We start from the raw sequence: 21906 nt of genomic DNA, 5'->3' as shown, positions 1-21906 counted from the left end.
AGAAGTTCCTGATTCTTAAATCAGGATCAAGTGAAAAGGGGACGTCCAGGGAGATACAATTCTAATATCTGCTCTTTTTTTCTGACAGTTATTATTAACCTGATTATATTATCAAGCATTGAATCTATGACCTGTTTATGTAGCCGACAATGTACACGTTTCTTAGTAATATAAACATTCAAACTGTGAAACGATATATTTGCATTTCGGAGAACCGGCGTTCTTATAAACAGTCTGATACATTATATTTTATTATATCGGCCACTAATTCATTTCATAAAAGACCTGTACATGGAATTACGCAAATAAAGAAATTTGATTTGATTTGATTTGACATTTCTTTGACATCCTTAGAGACTATGTCGCGGATAAAATATAATCTAATCTAAATCTAGCGTAAGTTCTTGTTTTTATTCATCTTTTTATATTTCACAAATAGAACCTCTATTATCAAACTATTCTAACTTACTGTAATATTTTAGTTTAATTTATTATTGTACTCTAAACTTCTGATTATAATCTGAAATGTTAATGTGCGAACTGAACAATATATTTTAATTGTTAGCTATTTCGCTAATTACATGTCCGTTTTGATATAAAATTCCGCAGCTTTTTGCTTTCTTGGGAACAGACCGTAATTATATGTCTGACCCAAAATTACAATACCAATTTAAAATTTAATGTCAGACTACTGTTCTTCAAACCTCATAATGATTGATCCATCATTTTTTTGGGCCGTGACTCAGTGGTGCGAAGAGAAAGGCCACTTCATTGCGTTAAAAAACCTTTTTTGAAACTTGGAATGTTCTGACAATGCATTTTTGTACCTCATCTGGTTATCAGATTTTGACACGTCCCTGTAAGCACGAACTTTCATGCTTTTGGAAGTGATAAGAAACTCATAAAACTAGTATTAAAGTTTATGGCCGCCTTCTTTTGACTATGACCGTAGCCGAGATTCGAATTCGCACCTACTGATTGCTGAATCATCAGCCTTAACTGATTTTATAGCTCATTGTCGATTTCTTTCGGCAAAAACGTTTTTTTTTTTGTATCCGTAATTGTGCTCGTGGTTTATTTGTCATTGAGTTTTTATTTGACCGCGGGAAGTTGTGATGAAACGCTTTTTGCGTTCGCTTGCGGTTTTAATCTGTCACTTCTCTAGTCATCTTTTAATGTGTTAATAAATTATCGTGGGCGTCCGTCATCAGACCCATCTCACATTTTAATATTTTTTAAATTATTTCGGTGACTTACCTACAAAAATAATAAATTTTGAGTTGCGTCACTTTTGTAAGAAGCTTCTGAAAATAACTAAAATTTAAAAAAAAAATTGTGAAGTTTTAGCATATTTACCAGGTGTTTCATTTAGCCTACCTACCTACAGTTACCTACTTTGAAATTATCACTAATGCTCAACACTTACATATTATAATTTGTAGTGTTCCTCATAGTTACGACCTTAATCGTGGTTTTTATAGTAAATAAAAAAGTGTAGCATTGTTGCTCTTCCTGAATTATTACATTACATTTATACATACTATGTAGCACATAAATAAATATTGTATTTATTGCCTTCGAATCATCATACATAGGTACAGGAAGTACATTATACATACAAGGTACATAGTATAGTCGACAGCAATACAGACCATACATTTTCGTGGCAAAATAGTACCTATTACATCTACAAAAATGCCAGTGTTATACCATAATGTGCTCTCGTAAGTACATTATCATACCAACTAAAGCAATTCGAACCAAATCTCGTAACTTATTCTATTTTGGAAAGCGTCTCTCGCGTCTTCAATGTCAGTCGAGATGAGAGTTAGCGTCCATTTTGTGTCGGCCATTTTTTAAAGTCAGCCATTTTTAAGACTCAAGGCATCACTTGTTTTGTCAGCCTGGAGAAATACGAGCGTACATTATAATGGAAATAGAATCAGAAAGATAATAAAGATCATATCGCAAGTAGTGTGTATAAATATTGTGCGTGTTTGTAAGTGTTAGCGTACTGCACAAAGGTACTATGTACTACATAATGCCACATTGCTTAATATAATAATATTTTTATTTAAATATAATGGGCAGGTTTTATCAGTTTTCTTCATTCGTATCGTTCGTTTTGATCGAAAAGAAAACTTTAAATTCGCACTCCTAGATAATATTAGCGCAACTCAAAATAATCCAAAATCGAGTTATAGCGATAATCAGAATCTACGTGAACTAAGCTGTTCTTGTAAAAAAATAATATTATGAGTTATACTACTCTTAATCCATGTGTGCCAATGTGTGTACTGTTCCCACTTGTATTGTGTCATACAGTAATGCGAATGTACCTTTATTAGTTACGCTTTCTCGTCTGCCGAAATCGTACAATAGTGATGCGATTAGCGTAGTTACATATCGATATAATTTGCTCGTTTGGAATGAACTCCCAATTTGTAGTGATTCAGTAGTTATTTTATACATTTTCACTATTGCAAAATGTGCCTGATGACGGCAATTCTCCAATTGTAGAGTTTTGTAATAAATTGTCAACGAGTAATAAAAATGATTGAAATAGCTGTATTTCTTGTACTCGCTCAACAAAAATATTTATTTAGAACAAGTATTTTAAAAACACTGTTTTTGATTTAAAGATTTAAAATTCTGTTTCCACGTAGCTACAACTTTATTACATACCTTGTTGTTTTATCGTATGCTAAAACATTTTCTAGTCTAGAGTATTTCACAGAAAACCAGTTGAAATATCATATGACCGGTAACTGTAATCGAGTTGTGCACCAAACGGTGCTCTGAAAACATTCCCAATATTCGTTTCGGAATATAAAACTGTACATACTGTTTTTCAGTTATCAAAGCTATCGGTATTGCGACCGACGACCTGTACAAATTCTTTGGAAATCGAAAACATTTTTCGCAATAAAGGCAGTTTTGATTTCAACAATAATAAAAGTTGAAGCTATTTCAACGTTTCGAATGTAATCTGTGCATTTGATTTAAGAACGTTTTTTGTTCTTGGAATTCGATTTTCAAAAATTCAAATCACGTCACTAGTGAAGTGGGTCACGGAACAAAGACTGGCCACTAACTTAACGCGGGTGTCCAGTACCTCTAGTAGGAAAAACTTTCGAGTTCGTTTCGTTGCGTATTCAAAGTGTCATCGAAAAATTTTGTATGAAAAATTAAACAGCGCCCCCTAGGGCGGCTATAATATAGGGGGCGCTGTTTAATTTTTCATACAAAATTTTTCGATGACACTTTGAATACGCAACGAAACGAACTCGAAAGTTTTTCCTACTAGAGGTACAGAGTAAAGATACTCTATCGACCTGGCGAAGAACAATAGCCTTTATCTCATTCAAGAGAACTTGGAATTTGATAGCCCGTGAGAAGCGCAAATACACGAATCGGAGACGATACTGGCTGTTTATTGTTTACGACAAAACTACCGATTCGAAAATGGAACGACATGATATTCCGTGTTCCAATTTCAAATTAAATTCTGTTGACGTCGCGCGCGAATATTAGATTCTTTTTTATTGGTATTGGACGTAAACGCTTTTAGCCAGGCAGTGCTTTTTAATAAGTGATTTATTCGATGAACTGAACCTTCTTTGTAAACACAAAAAAGTTTAACCTAGAATTGAGTATTGTTAAGATTTTAATTTCGTTGAATTGCGGTGATAAATTGAGTAATTTGTAAGGAAACGTCTTTTTAAGTAACAAATGGTTAGTTTTACGGCAATTATGTAATGAAACGGATTGATCTGTCCCAATTGTTTTCATTTTGGGACGTAAAAGCGTTGGGCCGTGCCGAATTCTTCGAAACGTTCATTGTTTAGATAAGAATAATAAAGGCACTTGGAATGTTTACTGCGGCCATTGTCAGGTTTCAAATGGCAGTCTCTAAATATTAAATACTGAGAAATAAGGTCCACTTAGGCAATGCGAGCGATTTGTTTAACAGGCGTGCATCCGGGGGTTTTATTTCTTGGGAGGTATTTTTGTAGGATGTTTTGAATTAGATCAGTAATTAGTCCCAAAAATTGTTTTGATTATAGTTTTAGTAACGTTTGTTAAATTGTAATCTGCTATTAATAAAAAAATGCTATATTATAAAATTTAGGTAATTTAACATTGCAGGCACTTATAGTTAGGTTTTTATTGAAAAATTTAATTTAGTTAAGTCGCCAATTCGATATGGACAAAATGAAAAATACAATTACCTATAAGGAACTTAGTTAAATGTTTCAAACTTTAAATAACTACTAATCGTGTTTAACAAACTCCGTAACGAAAATCATGAAACTATTTGGATCTAAATTATACAACATTTTGTATTAACCTATTATGTCAAATAAAAACTTAATTTGCAGACAATTTTGTACAGCAAAAACGTTTTCCCACGGTCAGCAAATTAAAATAATGATTATGAACCGCTAGATAATCTGAATTAACACTTTTTGTAAACAAAACAAAAACAAATGCTACCTATGTTGCCTTGTTTTTGTTATAATTTAAATGATTTTCGTTTCATTATAGTGGCTTAAATTAGGCCTTACTTATTATTTAGAGATTATTATTATTTTTATACGGTTGTTTTTAGTCAAAATACAGATGTACCTATTATCTAGGAAGATTACAGGGTATCTACTACAATTTGTGTTGTTTTGATAAGTTTGATAAGACAGTGTGAATTATTTAAATAATTAATCCTGTATTCTGATAAAAAAAGTTTTAGGCCCGGTTTCCACCATGGTTCCACTCCGGAGCGGAGAAGTGTTGGGCCTAGGGTTGCCAGGTGTTTGGCTTTTTACGGTTTTGTCCGGCTAAATATTGTCGTGTCCGGCCTGTCCGGCTTTCTGGCTTTTTATTTGGCTGCCGCGCCAGGCGAAAGTCGAGCCACAGAATGATATGAAGCGCACGCATCAGGATGTTGGGCAGCCGATAGCACTCACTCTGAGCTATGACACTAATTGCGGAGACGAGAATTGGAAATAGTGAACTCTTATTAGTTATTTAACACACTTCTCTGTTCCGCTCCGCTTTGCCTTTGTTGGAAACCGGGCTTTAATATATTTTTTCATGGATTCTTATTTCTTTTATCTTAATAATCTCATTCCTTGTTCCAGCCGACCCTCTGCCGGGCAAGCACGTGCCGCTGGAGAGTTATGAGAGCGAGCTGGAGCGAGAGCACGCGCTCCCCACTTCGGTTCCCAACGCGGACATCCTCAAGACCAACAGCAACCCCACCTACCACAAGCCTAGGTAAGACATTCAACATTCAATTCAACCGCCTCTGTGGTCTAGTGGTAAGACCACCTGCTTCAGACGCAGAGGTCCCGGGTTCGATTCCCAGTAGGGGCAGATTTTTCTGTTCGGTTTGGTTCGTGGTAGGGCTTGTTCTAAGTCCGCCTGGCTAGCTACCACCATCTTACCTAAGTCTGTCGCCATAACAACAATGTTAACAGCATTGTTGTGTTCCGGCAGTTAGAGGTATAAAGATAGTTCCTCCGTGATTAAGGATTCCGGGTAAAGCTCGCTTCCACCTTCGGCCTGATCATCACTTACCATCAGGTGAGATACAGGCCAAGAGCTTCCTCGTTGTGGATAAAAAAAAACAAGTTTACATTACCTACATGTGATTAATTTTAAATAACTTGAAAATTGCCCTAGGTAGGAATCGAACCCACGACCTTTCACTTGGCGGTCGACTGCTCTTACCATCTGAGCTAGCTACATCTTAGCGAGCTTAATCATCATCATCAGCAGCAGCATTTCATTTAGTTCCTCCACTGCAGGATTACGAATCTCCAACCCTTCTAATTTACTAGAGGCAAATGGAGGATTTGACATACACTTTCCACTCTAGCCAGACGGGTTGGACAGGCCTTTTGTTAAAATATTTGTCCCGTAGTCGCTTTTTACGACATTTTAATTTGAGAAAAATAGTAGGTATAAAGAAATTAAACTGTGTAATTCACTCCACTATCATCTTCAGATTATTAACTCATCTTATTGAGTAGAGCAAATGCCGAATTTGGTTCCCACTCGTCGTAATTCAACATATTCGCTGAAATCTAAAAATTAAAACAAAAACATTTAATCTATACAGGGTGTTAGGTAAATGGGTATATGAGCCGACACGAGCCCATGTTAACATGGTCATATAAATGGCATGGTGAAGTCAGAAAATTGATATCTTCATTTTAAAAAAAAAATTTTTCATACAAATCGGATTTTATAAAATTTATTTTGTATGAAAATTAAAAAAATTAAAATGATGATATCAAATTTCTGACTTCACCATACCATTTATATGACCATGTTAACATGGGCTAGTGTCGGCTCATATACCCATTTACCTAACACCCTGTATATATAAAAGAAAGTCGTGTTAGTTACTCCACTTATAAACTCAAGAACGGCTGAACCGATTTAGCTGAAAATTGTGAGGGAGGTAGTTTAGAGCCAGGAGAAGGACATAGGATACTTTTTATCCCGTTCGAAATAAAAAAAAAGTCTGCTTATTTATTGCCATTAAGGCGGAACAAAGTTCGCCGGGTCAACTAGTGGCCAATAAAAACGCAACAACTCATGCGAAAAGTTAGGTCCTAATTATGAGCCCTCGTCTCTGTTCTCAATAATATTATAACCCAATTTGATGTCAGATATCGAAATTTACGATCGAAACAGCAACTAAATTGGTTGTAAATTACAAAGTTGAGTTTTACGACGCGAAACCTTTTTTAGATCGCAGGTGAATACCGTCTTTGATAGTTGCTAATTCTGTTAGGGTGCACCTACATTGCGTATATGTTGGCGAACACGACTCTATGTTCGCGCGAATCGATTTGGTACTTACAAACTTATATTGGTGATTCGCGACTCGACAAGAGTCGTTGTAATCAAAACATACATAAGTGCAGTTTATTTTATGAATGTACCTAATACGTAAAGACCTGTACAGACGAGGACTATCTAAACCACAAGGTACTTTAGATTTCGATCACTAAAGCTTTAACCACACCGTTCTGCGTCGCCTGCGCGATCAAAGGCCAATGACAGGTCGCGCGACCTATGACAGTTCACGAGACCTGTCATTGGTCTTTGATTGCGCCGTGATCACGTCGGCGATGGCGATCTGCACGCGTTGAGGTTCGGCCAAACCAACGCGATCACACGCGATCAGCCGGCGTGCAGCGATGGCGACCAGACTTAGGGTTCGGCGGACAAACCAACGCGATCACAGCGCGATCAGCCGGCTTGCAGCGATGGCGACCAGACTTAAATGCATTGATCGCCATCGCTGCACGCCGGCTGATCGCGTGTGATCGCGTTGGTTTGGCCGAACCTTAAGTGTGGTTCGCTGTTCGCTCGGAGCACTCCAATCTACAGCCACCTTAACAGTTGCTAATTCTAACGTGAGATAAGTTGAGATTTATACGGTTTTTACTGCCGCGGACGAAACTGTGCGGAAGGAATCAACTTTTTATGCGCCGCGTAAAAAACGGTGTTTAAGTTTAAAGCCTCTATCACGGTTTACGATAATGATTACGTTTCGAATGGAAATTACTCCGGTATTCGAGATTTTGCCGAATCACAACCGTGATTTGGGGAATGAATCGCGCACTTAATAGCAGTGGAGTCTTCCAGTAACTTGGCCCACTTTTAGCCTGGTCCACGGGCCAATTCGCTGGATTGAATTTTGAAATATTTTTTCTTCCAGCAACTGGGCCCTCTCTAAAATTCTAGTCTATTTTTGTTGATTTGGTGTTTACTTTACAGTTAAGGTGGGTCCAGTTGTTTAAGAAAAAATATTTAAAAAATTATACTAGCGACTTGGCCGTGGACCAAGCTAAAAGTGGGTCAAGTCGCAAGACTCGGGTGAAAAGCGAGATCGTGATCTTTGGGATTCCTTGCGGAACTTACGCCTGGAAGTGGACTGCTATAGGCAGTTAAAAGTTTCTTACTACATTTTACCTTATCTTGCCAGAATAAAAACAATCCTGTTTTTTCCAAATTACATATTTCTAATCAAAATTTCATCCAAATCGGTTCAGTATATTAATCATGGAAAGGTAACAGACAGAGTTACTTTCGTGGAAGTGCGGATGCCAATCTAATTATCGACTTAGTTACAAAACAATTAAATCAAATTCACAGCGACACAAAGTCATTAATAGTTAAGAAGTCAAGTTAATTAATTGACGCGCTCGTTCACAATCGCCGCCATTTTTGAAACTTCTAGAGAGTTCTGAAGTTTTGAGCGGGAACATTTAGCTTTGACGTGACTTGTTGAACTGATTCCTGAACGTAATTTGGATTGAGTGCTTTTGATGTCATTTATAGTACATTTTTGGCGCCTAAACTTGACCGTTAAGCCACGTAAGCGATAATTAAAATGGCAAAAGCGCCATCTATGAGTAAGAGGCCAAAGCTTTGCACATTTAAAATTTCTAAAAGCGCCATCTATGAGTCAATTATTGAAACAATGATTTATTATTTTTTGTTGGACTCTCACAATGTAGCACTATAATTAAGCCCAAAAAAAAATTAGTTTAATCTAATATCGCTCTAAACTAAGCAATCATCATTTTGACATAATTATCGTGGCTATAAAAAGTCTACAAAAACCCTTTGTAACCTGGATAGTGTTTGTTTAACCTTTATAAAGTCAGACGCTTTTATATTAGGACTTTTTGTAGATTATTTCTTCAGTCTTTTTTGCTAAAAGGCGTGTGATACATTTGTTATGTACAGTGCAATAAAGTTAATAAATTAACGAAAAACTTTACTATTGTTGTTTATTACATAAATAACTTACTATTGTTATTTATTAGATAGCTAAAAATTTCAGCAGTATTATTTCTCCATTACTTTTGTTTACTTGAATAAATTATATTTTTTCATTTCCAAATCAAATAGTGAAGTTCTCCATTCATTTGGATTCGTAGAAAATTTTTCGATCAATCATTCTCGAAACGCGAATTTCGTTAAAGCCAAACTTCGAATATTCCATATTATGGAACTTGTTCATTATGTGTTCCGAGCCTTATTTGCCTAAAAACTAGGGTTGGCCCATCGCGGGATTCCCGGAATAAATCCCGGGATTATTTTTTGGATGCTGGAAAAATACTGGCTTTAAAAATGTAGTGTTTTTTTTAAGCTACATTATCCGTTATTTGTTTATTTTTTGGTACAACATACTTACATATAATCTCTTGTTCCAATCCAAAGTCACTATGTATCCATGTTTATTATAAAATAACACCTATTACCTACTACAACTAAATAAGTGCTTTTTGAATGACAGTGTTAAGCTGGATGTGCTGCCGATCATATTTCAGAGCTGGAACCACTAAAACAGTTGTCGATTATTATTTGGTTAGCAAAAAATCAAACAAAACGTACATTCCCAACAAACAAAACGCAATTGGATAACGACGAACAAAACTATATTTACCGAAAATGTTTGTTTAACACAATGCAAATTAACACCACTTATTTGTTTCAACGCGAAAGCTTTATTTACACATCGAAATTATTGATTAAATACAAAGAGATCACAATAGCTGAACGTGAAATTCAATTCGCATTTAATTTTAAAGTAGTTTCGTAGAAAAGGCAAATATTAATTAATACGTACGGCTGATTTCACCAGATTTGCAATTGCATGGTATAATTAGTTAAATTACTAGCCAATTACATTTTTATATTATATTATCGCCTGATGGTAAATGGATGCTGTTTTATTTTTTGTTTTTAATTTTTAATGTCTGTTTTTTACTACAACAGTCCTTTTATAATACCAGTGCCGTAAAGCCCGTATCTCGTCATAAGGCGTGATGTTTGGAGCAATAACTTTTTAAGTACATTTGCATGTTTTAGTGATATTTTTATGTCATGTTTACTCATTCATTAAATACTGTGCAACATTGCATGACGATGCTAGATAAGGTGCAACATAATACTCATAGTATCGAGTGTTTTAACAATGCTCCTTTTTATCATGTTCGAGTAAAATACTTAATGAGTCATTGATACGTAGGTATAATAAATAAATACCACTTAAGTAAGTAACTGAGACTGGAATTGGAATTATGAAGCTTTTCTCGCTCATTCATTTATAAGTAGTTGTTTATTTATAAATTTTCACATGCTATAGTACTAGTTTCATTTTTGATTTAAATAATTAAAAGAGCCAGATGCCACAAACCGTTGTATCTAAACTTACCATGGTCATACATTAGCCAAATAATGTAAATGACATCCATATCCTTATTGTCTTATTATCCCGCATAAATCCCGCACTTCCCGGGACCGCGGACTCCCCTAGCGGCCCTAAAAGCAAAGTTCCCAAAGCAATCGAGAACAGGACTTGGAAGCATACCAAGTTTCTTGCCTCCATTGAAAAACTCTTGTGTTTTTGTTTCGGCTGTTATTAGAGTCCTGACAATACGCGCAGACATCTAGAAAATGACTTCTTTTGTTCAAATATATTTTATCATAATGTTTGGTTTTGCCCGCGGCTTTGCTCGTTTTAATTTTTGGTCTTTCACAGAAGGACTTGCGTATTTCCTTTCAGAACGTACTAAATACATGAGTACTAAGTATAATATGTTTCCCTGGCTCTTATACTATAATAATAATAATAATAAATAAATTTATTCAGTTAAACATTTGGATCTAACAAGGGGTGAACCCTGACACCGAAACTAGTAAAAAATACTGTATTTTCAGTGTCAGTGATTCCTCGACATTTGTGGGCTAACATAGAAATATTTAAGTTTTACATGCTAGGACTATAACATGGAAATTTCAGCTGGTAACTTAAAATAACATTAAGGTGATATGAATAGGAGCGATTTTACAGAACATTTTATGATCATGTGTGTGTGTGTGTGTGTGTGTGTGTGTGTGTGTGTGTGTGTGTGTGTGTGTGTTTGTGTGAGTGTGTGTAGCAAACTTTAATGGGTAAGCAACTATTTTAACAGATTTTCAGTATCAGCATATGACATCTTCAATAGGCAAGCTGTAGTTTTCTTTTTTACCTCGAATCTATTGAGAGTATAGATATGTGTAGACTTATGTATCCTGTTGTATATAATTGAGGAGAGGGCTGCATATTGACGTCTAGCTAAGGCTGTACGGCATTTTATCGTGGGACACACGTGAGTTGAGGCTCGTCGGTGATTAAGGACATCCTTATCAAGTGGGTACTATCTCTAGGTATGTCAATTTTAATTTAATCGGTTCTGTGGTTTAAGCGTGAAAAAGTAACAAAAATCCATCCATCCATCCTCAAAATTATCTCAAGGACCAATTCAATCGGTTCTGTGGTTTATACGTGACAGAGTAACAAGTATCTATCCATCCCCACAAACCTTAGAGAAAGTAGGATTAATTTTGTCCCCGGCTTCGCCTGAGTCAATTTCTGTATGTCTTCATCATCAGGATGTCATTTAGTCTCCATTGCAATAGCACGACCCTCTCTAATTTACTAAAGACAAATGACGGACTCTGCCGACTACACCTTCTAGTTACACGAACCTAAATTGTCTGAAAATTGCATTTCTAAAACGTAGGCTGCAGTCTTTAAAAATTACTTAACTATACTCCGTTTTACACATAGAAATTTATTTTGTCACAGATCGTCATAAATTTTATAGCCTTTATGTTATTCTGGGCAATAAACAATAATACCGTAAAGTTTCATCAAAACCCGTTCAGTAGTTTTTGCGTGAAAGAGTAACAAACATCCAGAGATCCAAACTTTCGCATTTATAATATTAGTAGGATTTATAGCAGTGATTTCGTAGTAAAATTAATAAAATGCGTCAAAGCTCGAACCAGTATAAAGTTACTCAAGTCAAACTGTCTTGGTGAATTATGCAAATGCACGAGTTATTACGTCTGACACGAAGAAACGTGATAATTCGCGCGGTAATTACCACAACAAAGCAGGAATAGGCAGTAGGCTTACTCTAATCATAGATTAATTAAAGCAATCTATACTAATAATATTATAAATGCGAAAGTAACTCTTGTCTGTCTTGCTTTCACGCCTAAACCACTGAACTGATTTCGATGAAATTTGGCATAGAGATAGTTTGAGTCCCGGGAAAGAACATAGGATAGTTTTTATCCTGCTTTTTGAAACAGGGACGCGCGCGATAAAGTTTTTCTGTGACAGACAAAATTCCACGCGGGTGAAGCCGCGGGCGGAAAGCTAGTTACATATAAAAATAAAATCAATATACATTTTTATCAACTAATTTTATCTAGAGGACTCAAATTTATTACCTACTCAACATACGTCCCTCCCTTAGTTACTTTAGGGTCAAAAAGAGACAAAACACTTCTATGACGTAAGAAAGAAGTTGGAAACAAATAAAATGACAATGAAGTGACGAATGATCATGCTTGTAGGTAAGTTTTAGATTTTTTCCGGGAATAATACGGTTTTCCGAATTTATTTTTCATTTAGTACCTATATCGTGAAGACACTCAAGTTTATAGTTTTAAATCAAGTAAAGTTACCCCATTGATAATAAGAAATTGTTTTAAAAACATAAAATTCAAAATTCATTACTTTGCAGTTGGTTGTCACTGGCTATAACGTTACTCCTCCATTTTGGATAGTTTCGCGCGCTATGTTCAAACATTTAAATAAATTAACCGAAGTTACTGCATTTATTTATACTGTGCAGTAACCGAGTTGTAATTTGAGATTTGCATTATGGAATCCTGATGCAAACATGGAATTCGCTTGGGAATGGCACGGCTTGACAACAAATCTTGGAATCTTCTACTTATCTATTCATTGAAATGGACTTTAAAGTTGTATGTTTTGTTGAGCCTATGTAATCGTTTACAAGTTAAATCGAACCAAAAGAATTTATTTTATAAAACTCTGAACATCATACGAATAGGGTTCTTTGTCGTTCGTTTCAACCAAAGGACGTTCACTGCTGGACAAAAGCCTCCCATCTCCACAAAACTATACAGGGTAATTTCCAGAAACTTGCTTGTAGGAATCACTTGCTAAAAAGTCCTCGATAGCATAGAACTACAAACGAAAGCAAATAGCAAAAAAATCTGAAATATAAATCTGGCAATTAACACGACAAATTTTGGTTTCAATGGTCTAAAGGTCAGATATTTATGCTATCAAAAAAAGGGATACTTGCTAGGTACGGATCCCTTGTTTGTTAGGTCTTACCACAGAATAAGTAATAGTACAGGTACAGAAGGATTACTCCGCAAGACGATTTAAATAAATGCGAGTCTTGCTACGACGCGATACAGTGGAATTCAGCTCGCACAGCACTACGTACCTACAATTTTATTCACCTACAAGTTTTGTCTCTTTCTATCGCGTGCCTCTGAACTCTTCTTACGCTGTTAGGGTTGCTGTCTAGTGAAAAAATAATTAATCTGCTTATTTGTAATGAGGTACGTATGTAGGTAAGTACGCATTCATTATGGAAAACCTTGGGAGAGGCCTTTGTCCAGCAGTGGACGTCATTTGGCTGAAACGAACGAACGTATTCTGAGCAGTAGTCATGGTAGGTTAGGTTCCATACTATTTTAAGAATTATTGATTACCTACATGGCCAACATACCTTTCAGCATCTTTGAGAAGCGAAAAAAAAAGATAAATCCGCTAGATTTCTTTCCGAATTTAAACACCCGAACGCCGCACAATATTTTTTTCTCTTTATGTCCATTTTTAAATAATACTTCGATTATAGAATTAGGTATCTACTACAACGCACGCCAGCGTCCTGACGAGCGCGCGCGTGACACTCGACTGATATAATACCCGCCGGCGGGGCGCTTCGCTGTAGGTAGTTATCGGATGTACCGCGCGGAGTGAGCCAGGCCTGGTCTTACTGTATCAGACAACTATCTGAAAAACTTATCAGGTACCTACTTATTAATCGATGAAGCTGCCCTTAGTAAGCGAAAAGATACCCACTCCACTGTCCTATTTAGACCACAAAAACATTTTTAAAAGCGTAATGTACAGCGTTCGTGACTATCATTCTCATCAATAAAGCCCGCTAATAAAAAAGAACACCAAACAATCAATTACGAGTTCAATATAAACTCTCGCAACCTACTTTCACCGGGGGAACAATAATTTAATGATTTATGAACCAGAGTTCCCAATAGTTGTGTAAAAGATACCTAGATGATTTGTGATTCTTTCCCTGTGTAGCTAAAATGGTGCGACCATCGGGAAAAACGGTAAGGAGTTTTCCAGTGGCTTGGACCACTTTTAGCTTGGTCCACGGGCCAAGTCGCTGGGCCCACCTTCAATGTTTTGTTAATAAATTAAACACCAAGTCAACAAAAATCTACTCTAGAATCTTAGAGGTGGGCCCAGTCACCAGAAGTAAAACTATTTAATAATTCAACCAGCGACATGGCCCGTGGACCATGCTAAAAGTGGGCCAAGTCACTGGAAGACTCGTAGGGATAAGAAAATAAATTACGAATTCAGTCTTTATTAGGCCTTTTTCATGGCACTTATGTCCGAAATATTTTATACTCGTAGTTTGCGCTACCACTACTTTGGGACAAAATGTATTTGAAATGACCAATTAAAGTTACATTAATAATAAAGGATTAAACGAGCGAAATTATCTAAAACAATCCCAAGTGTCATCCGCGCAGATTTACCGATTCCTGACTAGATCCGTTTTTAAGGCTTCCCTAAGCATGATTGAAACATTAATTCCGCCCTGTCAAAACGTTGATATAAATCCAGAATTCGGAAGTTGGTGCAATTGAAAAGAGGCGGCCATTGAGGCTAAAATTGATAATGAATAATTTGTATTCTACCAAAAAAATGGCCTGTTTGTTAAAAAAAAACTTTAATTTAATATTAGTTGAATAGAACCTGCAAAGACAGAAAGCAATATCCCAATTCCCGTTCTAAAAAGAAAATTGTGCTTATTATCTATGGTGTCTGAAATAAAAACTTCGAAATCTCCGAATTCAGAATTCGAAATTCACATTTAAAATTTACAATGCATTCCCGCGTTCCAAATTCGAAAGCATCCTTCCATTCCAATTTGAAAATGTATTTGCGTTCCTTTATCTTACTCCACCGGCAAGCTCGCATATTTTCCCAAGTATTCCCGAGCCGTCGGTTTTGCGCGATCATTAATCTAACCATTGTTTTAACTACACTCGCGAAACAGTTTTATTTATCTTTTATTGAAGTGCCAGCTTGCAAGTTTTAGGGAGGTTTGCGTTAGGGATGGATTTATGAATTACTTATGAGTTCGGTGAGGATAATAGCGTTGGAGCAACATTTATTTCAGTCAGGAAAACCTTGGTACATAATGTCGTTTTGGTAGGTATGATCAGGTCACCACGATGTGATGACGGTCTTGCTATTTTACCTACATCCAGGTTTTTCGCCTTTATGTCTAAGCTCATTAGGACCTTTTTAATACGTTCAAAATTATGCTTTTAGGGTCTATGTACTCTACATGTGTGATATCATGAATTTTAATAGATTAAAAGCATTTCAAAGATCATTTCATCTTGCCACGCTCAGCAAAATGTTTAAAGACATTATACTAAAATATTAAAACATTCACTTTGCTGAATTACTACATCTAAAGATATTTTACTTTATGACGTAGTTAAAACCGAGATATTGCCGGTTCATTATTTCCATAACATTGCGGTTCTCAAAAAAGTCGTATAAACTTTTAAATCGCTCGCGGTATCGGAATGAGGGATTGTGCAATTCGCTAGAGTTACCGCTATAAAACTCGGAACATCCATTAAAATCTGATTAATAGTTCGCGCCATTTTTGAACGGATTTTCATCGCTCTGAATCGCCGCCATCTTTAAAACTTTTGGATGCAAGACGTTTTAGAACGATTCCACGGTTATTGGTGGTGTTGCTACTATATTTATTTTCGGATTTCCTTTATTTGATAAATAGTTTTCGCTATTCTTGGAGCTAGCGATATTTCTTCCATTTGTATCGAAACCATATTTTAAGATTTGGCTAAAAAGCCAAGTAAATTCGCTAAAGTTACTGCTGTAAAACTCGGAACATCCATTAAAATTTGATTAATAGTTCGCGCCATATTCGAATGGATTTTCATCGTTCGCCGCCATCTTTTTGAACAAAATTCTACAACAGTTGAATTTATAAAGAAAAGTATCCCCCAAATTTTTCAGTAAGTAAGATGATGATAAATAAGTTTCTTTTTTTAATTTCTTACTAAGTTTATTGTAAATTTCTCATTCGTCTCTCACTTTTAAGAGTTTCTATGGCGTTGTTTTTTGCAATATAAACTTCCTAACTTACTAAAATCATCCTCTTACGATACGTTACATGCTACTCATTTTAATCTAAGCTTTTTTTGTAGGCCATTAAAATGCAAGCCGCGGGCAAAGGCATAAAGAGGATAGTGCCGAAATGGCTTACTGCCAATTTTTCTGATTTCCATACTAGAATGGACCGAATCTTCTTGAGCCCTGCATTCTCAATAGAATGTCTGCCTCAAGGATCAATTAATATTGGTCGATTAGGGTCAATGACTTAACAAGAAAATCTGTAGTTTGTAGATCAGACCGATTATTTTTGGGTTGAACTGGGCTAAAACAAATTACCATAAAAATCAAATGGTCCTAGATGAAATTCGGCAATTTTCCTTTTCTACACTATTATTATAAAGAGGAAAGTTTTGATTGTTTGTATTGAATAAGTATGCTTCGAAACTACTGGACCGATTTAATAAGTTAGTTAGTAGGTATCCTACTTTATTTCTGATAAACATAGGCGATACGAAGTTCGCCGAGTCAGCTAGTAGTAAACTTTTGGAGAAATGTAAAAAATCCAGCTTAATTATATTATTCAGGACTACTAAGAAACAAGTTAATTAGAAACAGTTCCTTTAACCGCATCTTATCAAAATGAGTAAATTCATAGTTCTCTTTCTTTTCAAAAAGAAAGGAATGTTTTCTTTGAGTAAAATTTTCTATCTACAGTATTAAGAGTAGGTACTTTCCCTCCAGGTGGCATTCCAAAATTCCACTCTGTATACAAATCATTCACTATGTACGTAATAATTAGTATTTTAGTCGTCAATTAAATATGTACTAGAGAATTAATAATTTAAACCACCATCACAAATACAGCGTTTTGTTATGCCAAAATGTTGCGGTTTAATTTTAATCGCAAGCATGTTATGTAGCTTAAATTATTAATTTAATGTATTGTACAATTTAGTTATTCAATTTTATGCACATGTAGTAGTTAAATTAAACCCTGTATTTTGTGTGTAGTCTCTATTTAAGCGGCTTCCAAATTTTAACATTTTAGTTAAAATGGTTGCTACGCTATTGAACCTTGGATATTTAGGAAATCGCATTAAAACTAATGAGGGCTATCGTTTTAGCGCTTACCAGTTAGCGCCACTGTAAAGTAAGGTCCTGTCACTTGCTAGTAGCGAAGACAGTGGCACCAACTGGTGAGCGCTAAAGTGGTAGGAGGACTATCGCATTTGCACTCATCAAGATGGCGCCACTGTAGAGTAAGGTCCTGTCAATCGCCAGGGGTGCCAACTGTTAAGTATAAAAACGATAGCCCTCATTGCAATTGTCATGTTGTAAATATTTAAAAAAGTGGCTGATTATAGGGCCTGAGTTTCTAGTTGCCATAAGGCTAGGTATCTTTCAACTGAAGAAAAACTTGTCATTTTGGTATATCCCATACTGAAACTTTCAGGCCCGATTCGACCAAACTTTTATCCGAGAATAACTGGTCTAACTAGCACATTGACAGATTCAGTATGGGAAATATGTCAAAACTGACGATTTATTCTGAGATTAATATTTACTCTCGTTTGGTCGAATCCACCCCCAATGCACCAAATTTATTCTTCAGTTAAAAGTTATCCGGCGATTGAAAAATCGGCCCTTAATGTCCTGAAGCAGTGGTAAGGTTAAATTAAAAATAGTATAATAGTATAATAAGCTCGCGTAAAAACGCAATGTAATGCTTTTATTTAGGCAAACCTATTCATAACATTATAACAGTCGTGTAATATTAAATAACTACGATCAAACAGAATTTAGTTGGAAACGGTTAGAGTTCTATTTTAGCTAGGATTAGCTGGTACTCTAACCGTCGGGGTTGTTTAACTAATGTTATTAAAAGGATCAGCTTGTTAAATGTTTCATTAATTAACGTGGGATTTTTATTCCATTAGGTATTCTATTCTACTGTTCAACAAAGAGAATACATTGTAATAATAATATAGAGTTAATGAGATGATTATTGAATTATGAATAAAAAATAAATAATAAAGTGGCAGTGTTCTTTGAACTTTGAATCAGCGAATCTACAGGGTGGAAACGATAAGTGATCTCACTAGATTATTTCTAAACTATATAAGATATAGAAAAACTGGTTACAGATCCTGAAAGTGCTTCACGAGCTCTTTCAAACGGTATCATTGATGTTACAGAATAAACTGGATAATAGGGGCGGAGCTGTAAAGAAAAAAATGTTGCAGAAACGGGAAATATTATTCAAACTATTTTAACGCGTACGAAGTCGCGGGCACAGCTAGGGAGTCCTAAAATACCTTAGTTTTAGAATTCGTACTGTACGTTTGTTACCTAATACCTACCTATAGACTAGAGAGCTAATCACTCGGTGAAGCATAGACAATACGATGTCAAAGGCAGACGTAGGTACAGTCGAGCACATCAGAGTAAATTTGTGAGGTTTCATTACAAAGCTGTACATTTTGGTGAGGTGGGATTCCTAGTATTTTTGGTGCAAAATAGCTTCTAATACTGCAGCACACGCTAAAATGTTTCACTTAGTGCTCTCGTTTGAACGTATTACAAAATCATAAACATAACGATATAATTTAATCACCAATATTATTATGATCGTATTCACCGGCCATGTGGCATAATCGCTTGAACAACCAAAATGGCGCAATTTGAAAACCTCAGCATTTTGTAATGAACCATTGCCATTCCAATAATGCTCTTATTGAAAACGCAACGAACAACGGATTTGCATGGCATTGTCAGCGGGCTTAGAATCGCGTATTGCATATCCTAACGTATTCTGCATTTTCGAATTTGAAATTCGAACAGATTTTTGCTTTTGTAAACCGTCTGGTTTAGATTGCTAAGGCCGTTGCAGACTTTACGACTGCATCACGTTTCGGCGACTGCGTTCGATCGCAGTATCGAATTTCATTCCGATTTTTGAATTTTGAGCCACGTCGCTTCATGATAATCGTCGAGGCAAAAGTCGCCAGTCTGCCACGGGCCTAAAATGTTAAATGCCTTTTAGGGTTACGACAATGTTTGACTACGCTTCGTTAGGGTTAACAAGCTAATAGTTCATTCGTATTCAGAATATCATTGGTAGTGAATTCTATTGGTAGTTTAGTTACGAGCGATATTGAAGTTTTATACCCAGTTTTAGTTTTAGCTAGATGTCGGTTTGTGGAAACAGGTACATGCTTTGTTTAAAGAACTTTACTTACATTAACTATTGACAACATGAAGAGAGAAAAAAATCTGGAGCAGTCTCTCAAAATATGTACGATAAATGATTCTACAATGAATCCCTAAACCACAGATTAAAATAATAATAGAGTTTATCCCCAAGTAGCTGTGATCTTTTAGTTTTAAAAAATCCTCCCTACCCTTTTTTTAAGTATAGGGTATAAGTTTTTTGTTGCAAGAGGTGACTAAGGGAGAAATATGGGAACATTCGGTTCGGCACCATGTGCCTCTCTTAAATTAGGCTGGGTTGCACCATCTTACTTTAACTTTGACAAACGTTAAAAATCTGTCAAATTCCATAAAAAAAGCACCGGTTATCGTCATAGTTACCGTTAAAGATAGGTGGTGCAACCCACCCTTAGTGTCGTGGTCTTTCAGTGGAGACAAAATTACTAAAATTATGATCAATTGACGCTATCACGTCCACCTACAAGGTGGACCGACGACATCGTAAAGGTAGCAGGGAAGCGCTGGACGCAGGCCGCTACCAATCGATCAACGTGGAAAGCATTGGGGGAGGCCTATGTTCAGCAGTGGACGTCCTACGGCTGAAATGATGATGACACTATGATTTAGATTGCTGATGATGATGATAAAAAAACTTACCGAAACCCTCTTTTCCCACAGACCCCCCCAACACCACGGCGCGGCACTACTGGCCGGGGTGGGCGCGGGGGCGGTGCCCTCGTACGCCCCCCCCGGCCGGGCCTTCTTCACGCCCCCCCTGCCGCCGGAGTATAGGAACCCGTTTGCTGACAAGCCGACACTTAGAGGTAAGTTTCTTCTTCTTCTTCTTTTTTGATGATGTTGGCAATACACGTCGAGGTCGACTTGATTTGTGCTATTTTCAAGTACCTATTTATGTGATACGAGTTACAAAATGAGATCAAGTAATGATATAATGAAGGATGATAGATGATACCCCTTCCCACCCCTTGAGTCTCAGTAAAGTTGTGGTGCTTTACTGAGACCTATGGACAACTTGAGAGAACCCGAAGAATCACGATGCACTGTTTTGCTTCACTTGCCCACACTCATGCACGTTCACGAACACTCAATGGTTAATAATCCACCATTATTACACATTAATAGTCGCCTAAACACGAATTTGAGGAAATAAAACAAAACCGCTAACATGACGCTTCAGATTCCCGCCAAGAAGTCGTATGTTTCTTCTTCTTCTTTTGAAACCAAACTTGGTTTGAAGAACCGCGATTTCACCATGTCACGTGTGCAGTGCAACTTTGGCAAAATTACTGGAATAACTAAGAAAAAAATGTGTTGGTACCTAAAATATGTAGCCACTTCATAGGCCTAGACGACTACTTACAAAAAGAAACGCCGGATCCGAAGAGCGAAGTCAGTTCGAAATTACAACTATGGCAACTCTGACAGAAGAAGATAGCAAGAAGAAGGTAGTCTACTGACCATTTGGTCTAGATCTGCATGATCAGAAATGAGTCTACGTCCAGTTTTTCGAAGAGGCGCCTGATCACTTCTACTGGTTCACTCGTTATAAATTACATACAGTGCGACCGTGATCTTATTCCAAGGGAATTCTTGAGGGAATGAAGTAAAATTCTTAGTTTAATTTGTGTTTTTCTCTAAATTCCAGGTACAAACACGGATGGGAACAACTATCTCAACCGACGGCCGATCCCTCCCCCCTCCCTCGGGCCAGGGCACGAGAGGATACCCATCAGACCTCCGGGACAGGTAACCATTGATTCTGATGCTTACCACATAATTTAGACTACTATTATGTAAAGTTCTCGAGTGGCGACCACGGGCCAGAAGATGTAGTGTGGGCACTTGGGCAGGCCTCCCACTAAGTGGACCGACGATCTGGTGAAAGTCTAGAGAAGCACCTGGATGTGTGCAATGCATGACCGGTCGTTGTGGAAATGTGTGATCTTCACAACGACCGGTCCTAATAGCTTTTGTCCAGCAGTGGACGTCATTTGGCTGAAATAAAAGAACTGTGCCCCGATTACGCTAAAAATTTTCATCTTCAACGAGCCCGGACGTCAGCTTTTTTGACAAATCCGTATCGCAGAATCGAAGAAATCGAAGAAGCGCGTCTGTATTGGAGACGTTAAAAAATAGCGTAATCGGGTCACTGATGAAGTATTGTAACGTAATTTAACTAAATATTCCCCATTTTTCAGGAAACATCGTCCCCACAAGTGCCGGCGCCGCCGCCTGCGCCGCCGCTTCCCCCAGCGGGTCTCGAGCCCCAGAAGAAGAAAGCACTCAACACCCCTAGCCATAAGGTTGGTATTGCATTGACTTTACCAGCTCTGTTTTATTCAAGAGTTACCCCA

The 21906-nt window shown here is 36.8% G+C and overlaps 1 protein-coding gene across 2 annotated transcripts in view; it reads left to right on the top strand.

Annotated features, from left to right (window-relative positions):
• The window catches only part of LOC135084243 (uncharacterized), a 739141-nt gene that overhangs the window by 712474 nt on the left and 4761 nt on the right, over positions 1-21906 (top strand). For both annotated transcript variants that reach the window (XM_063979010.1, XM_063979011.1), the window contains 4 exons: positions 5139-5274; positions 20210-20355; positions 21198-21298; positions 21751-21855. In XM_063979010.1, the coding sequence (XP_063835080.1) occupies positions 5139-5274; positions 20210-20355; positions 21198-21298; positions 21751-21855 (488 nt within the window). The remainder of the gene's footprint in view (positions 1-5138; positions 5275-20209; positions 20356-21197; positions 21299-21750; positions 21856-21906) is intronic.

The sequence above is a fragment of the Ostrinia nubilalis genome, chromosome 25, assembly GCF_963855985.1.
Source record: "Ostrinia nubilalis chromosome 25, ilOstNubi1.1, whole genome shotgun sequence".
Classification (NCBI taxonomy): Eukaryota; Metazoa; Arthropoda; class Insecta; order Lepidoptera; family Crambidae; genus Ostrinia; species Ostrinia nubilalis.
Note: the sequence above shows the minus strand (reverse complement) of the source record. Positions and strands in the feature narration are given on the sequence as shown.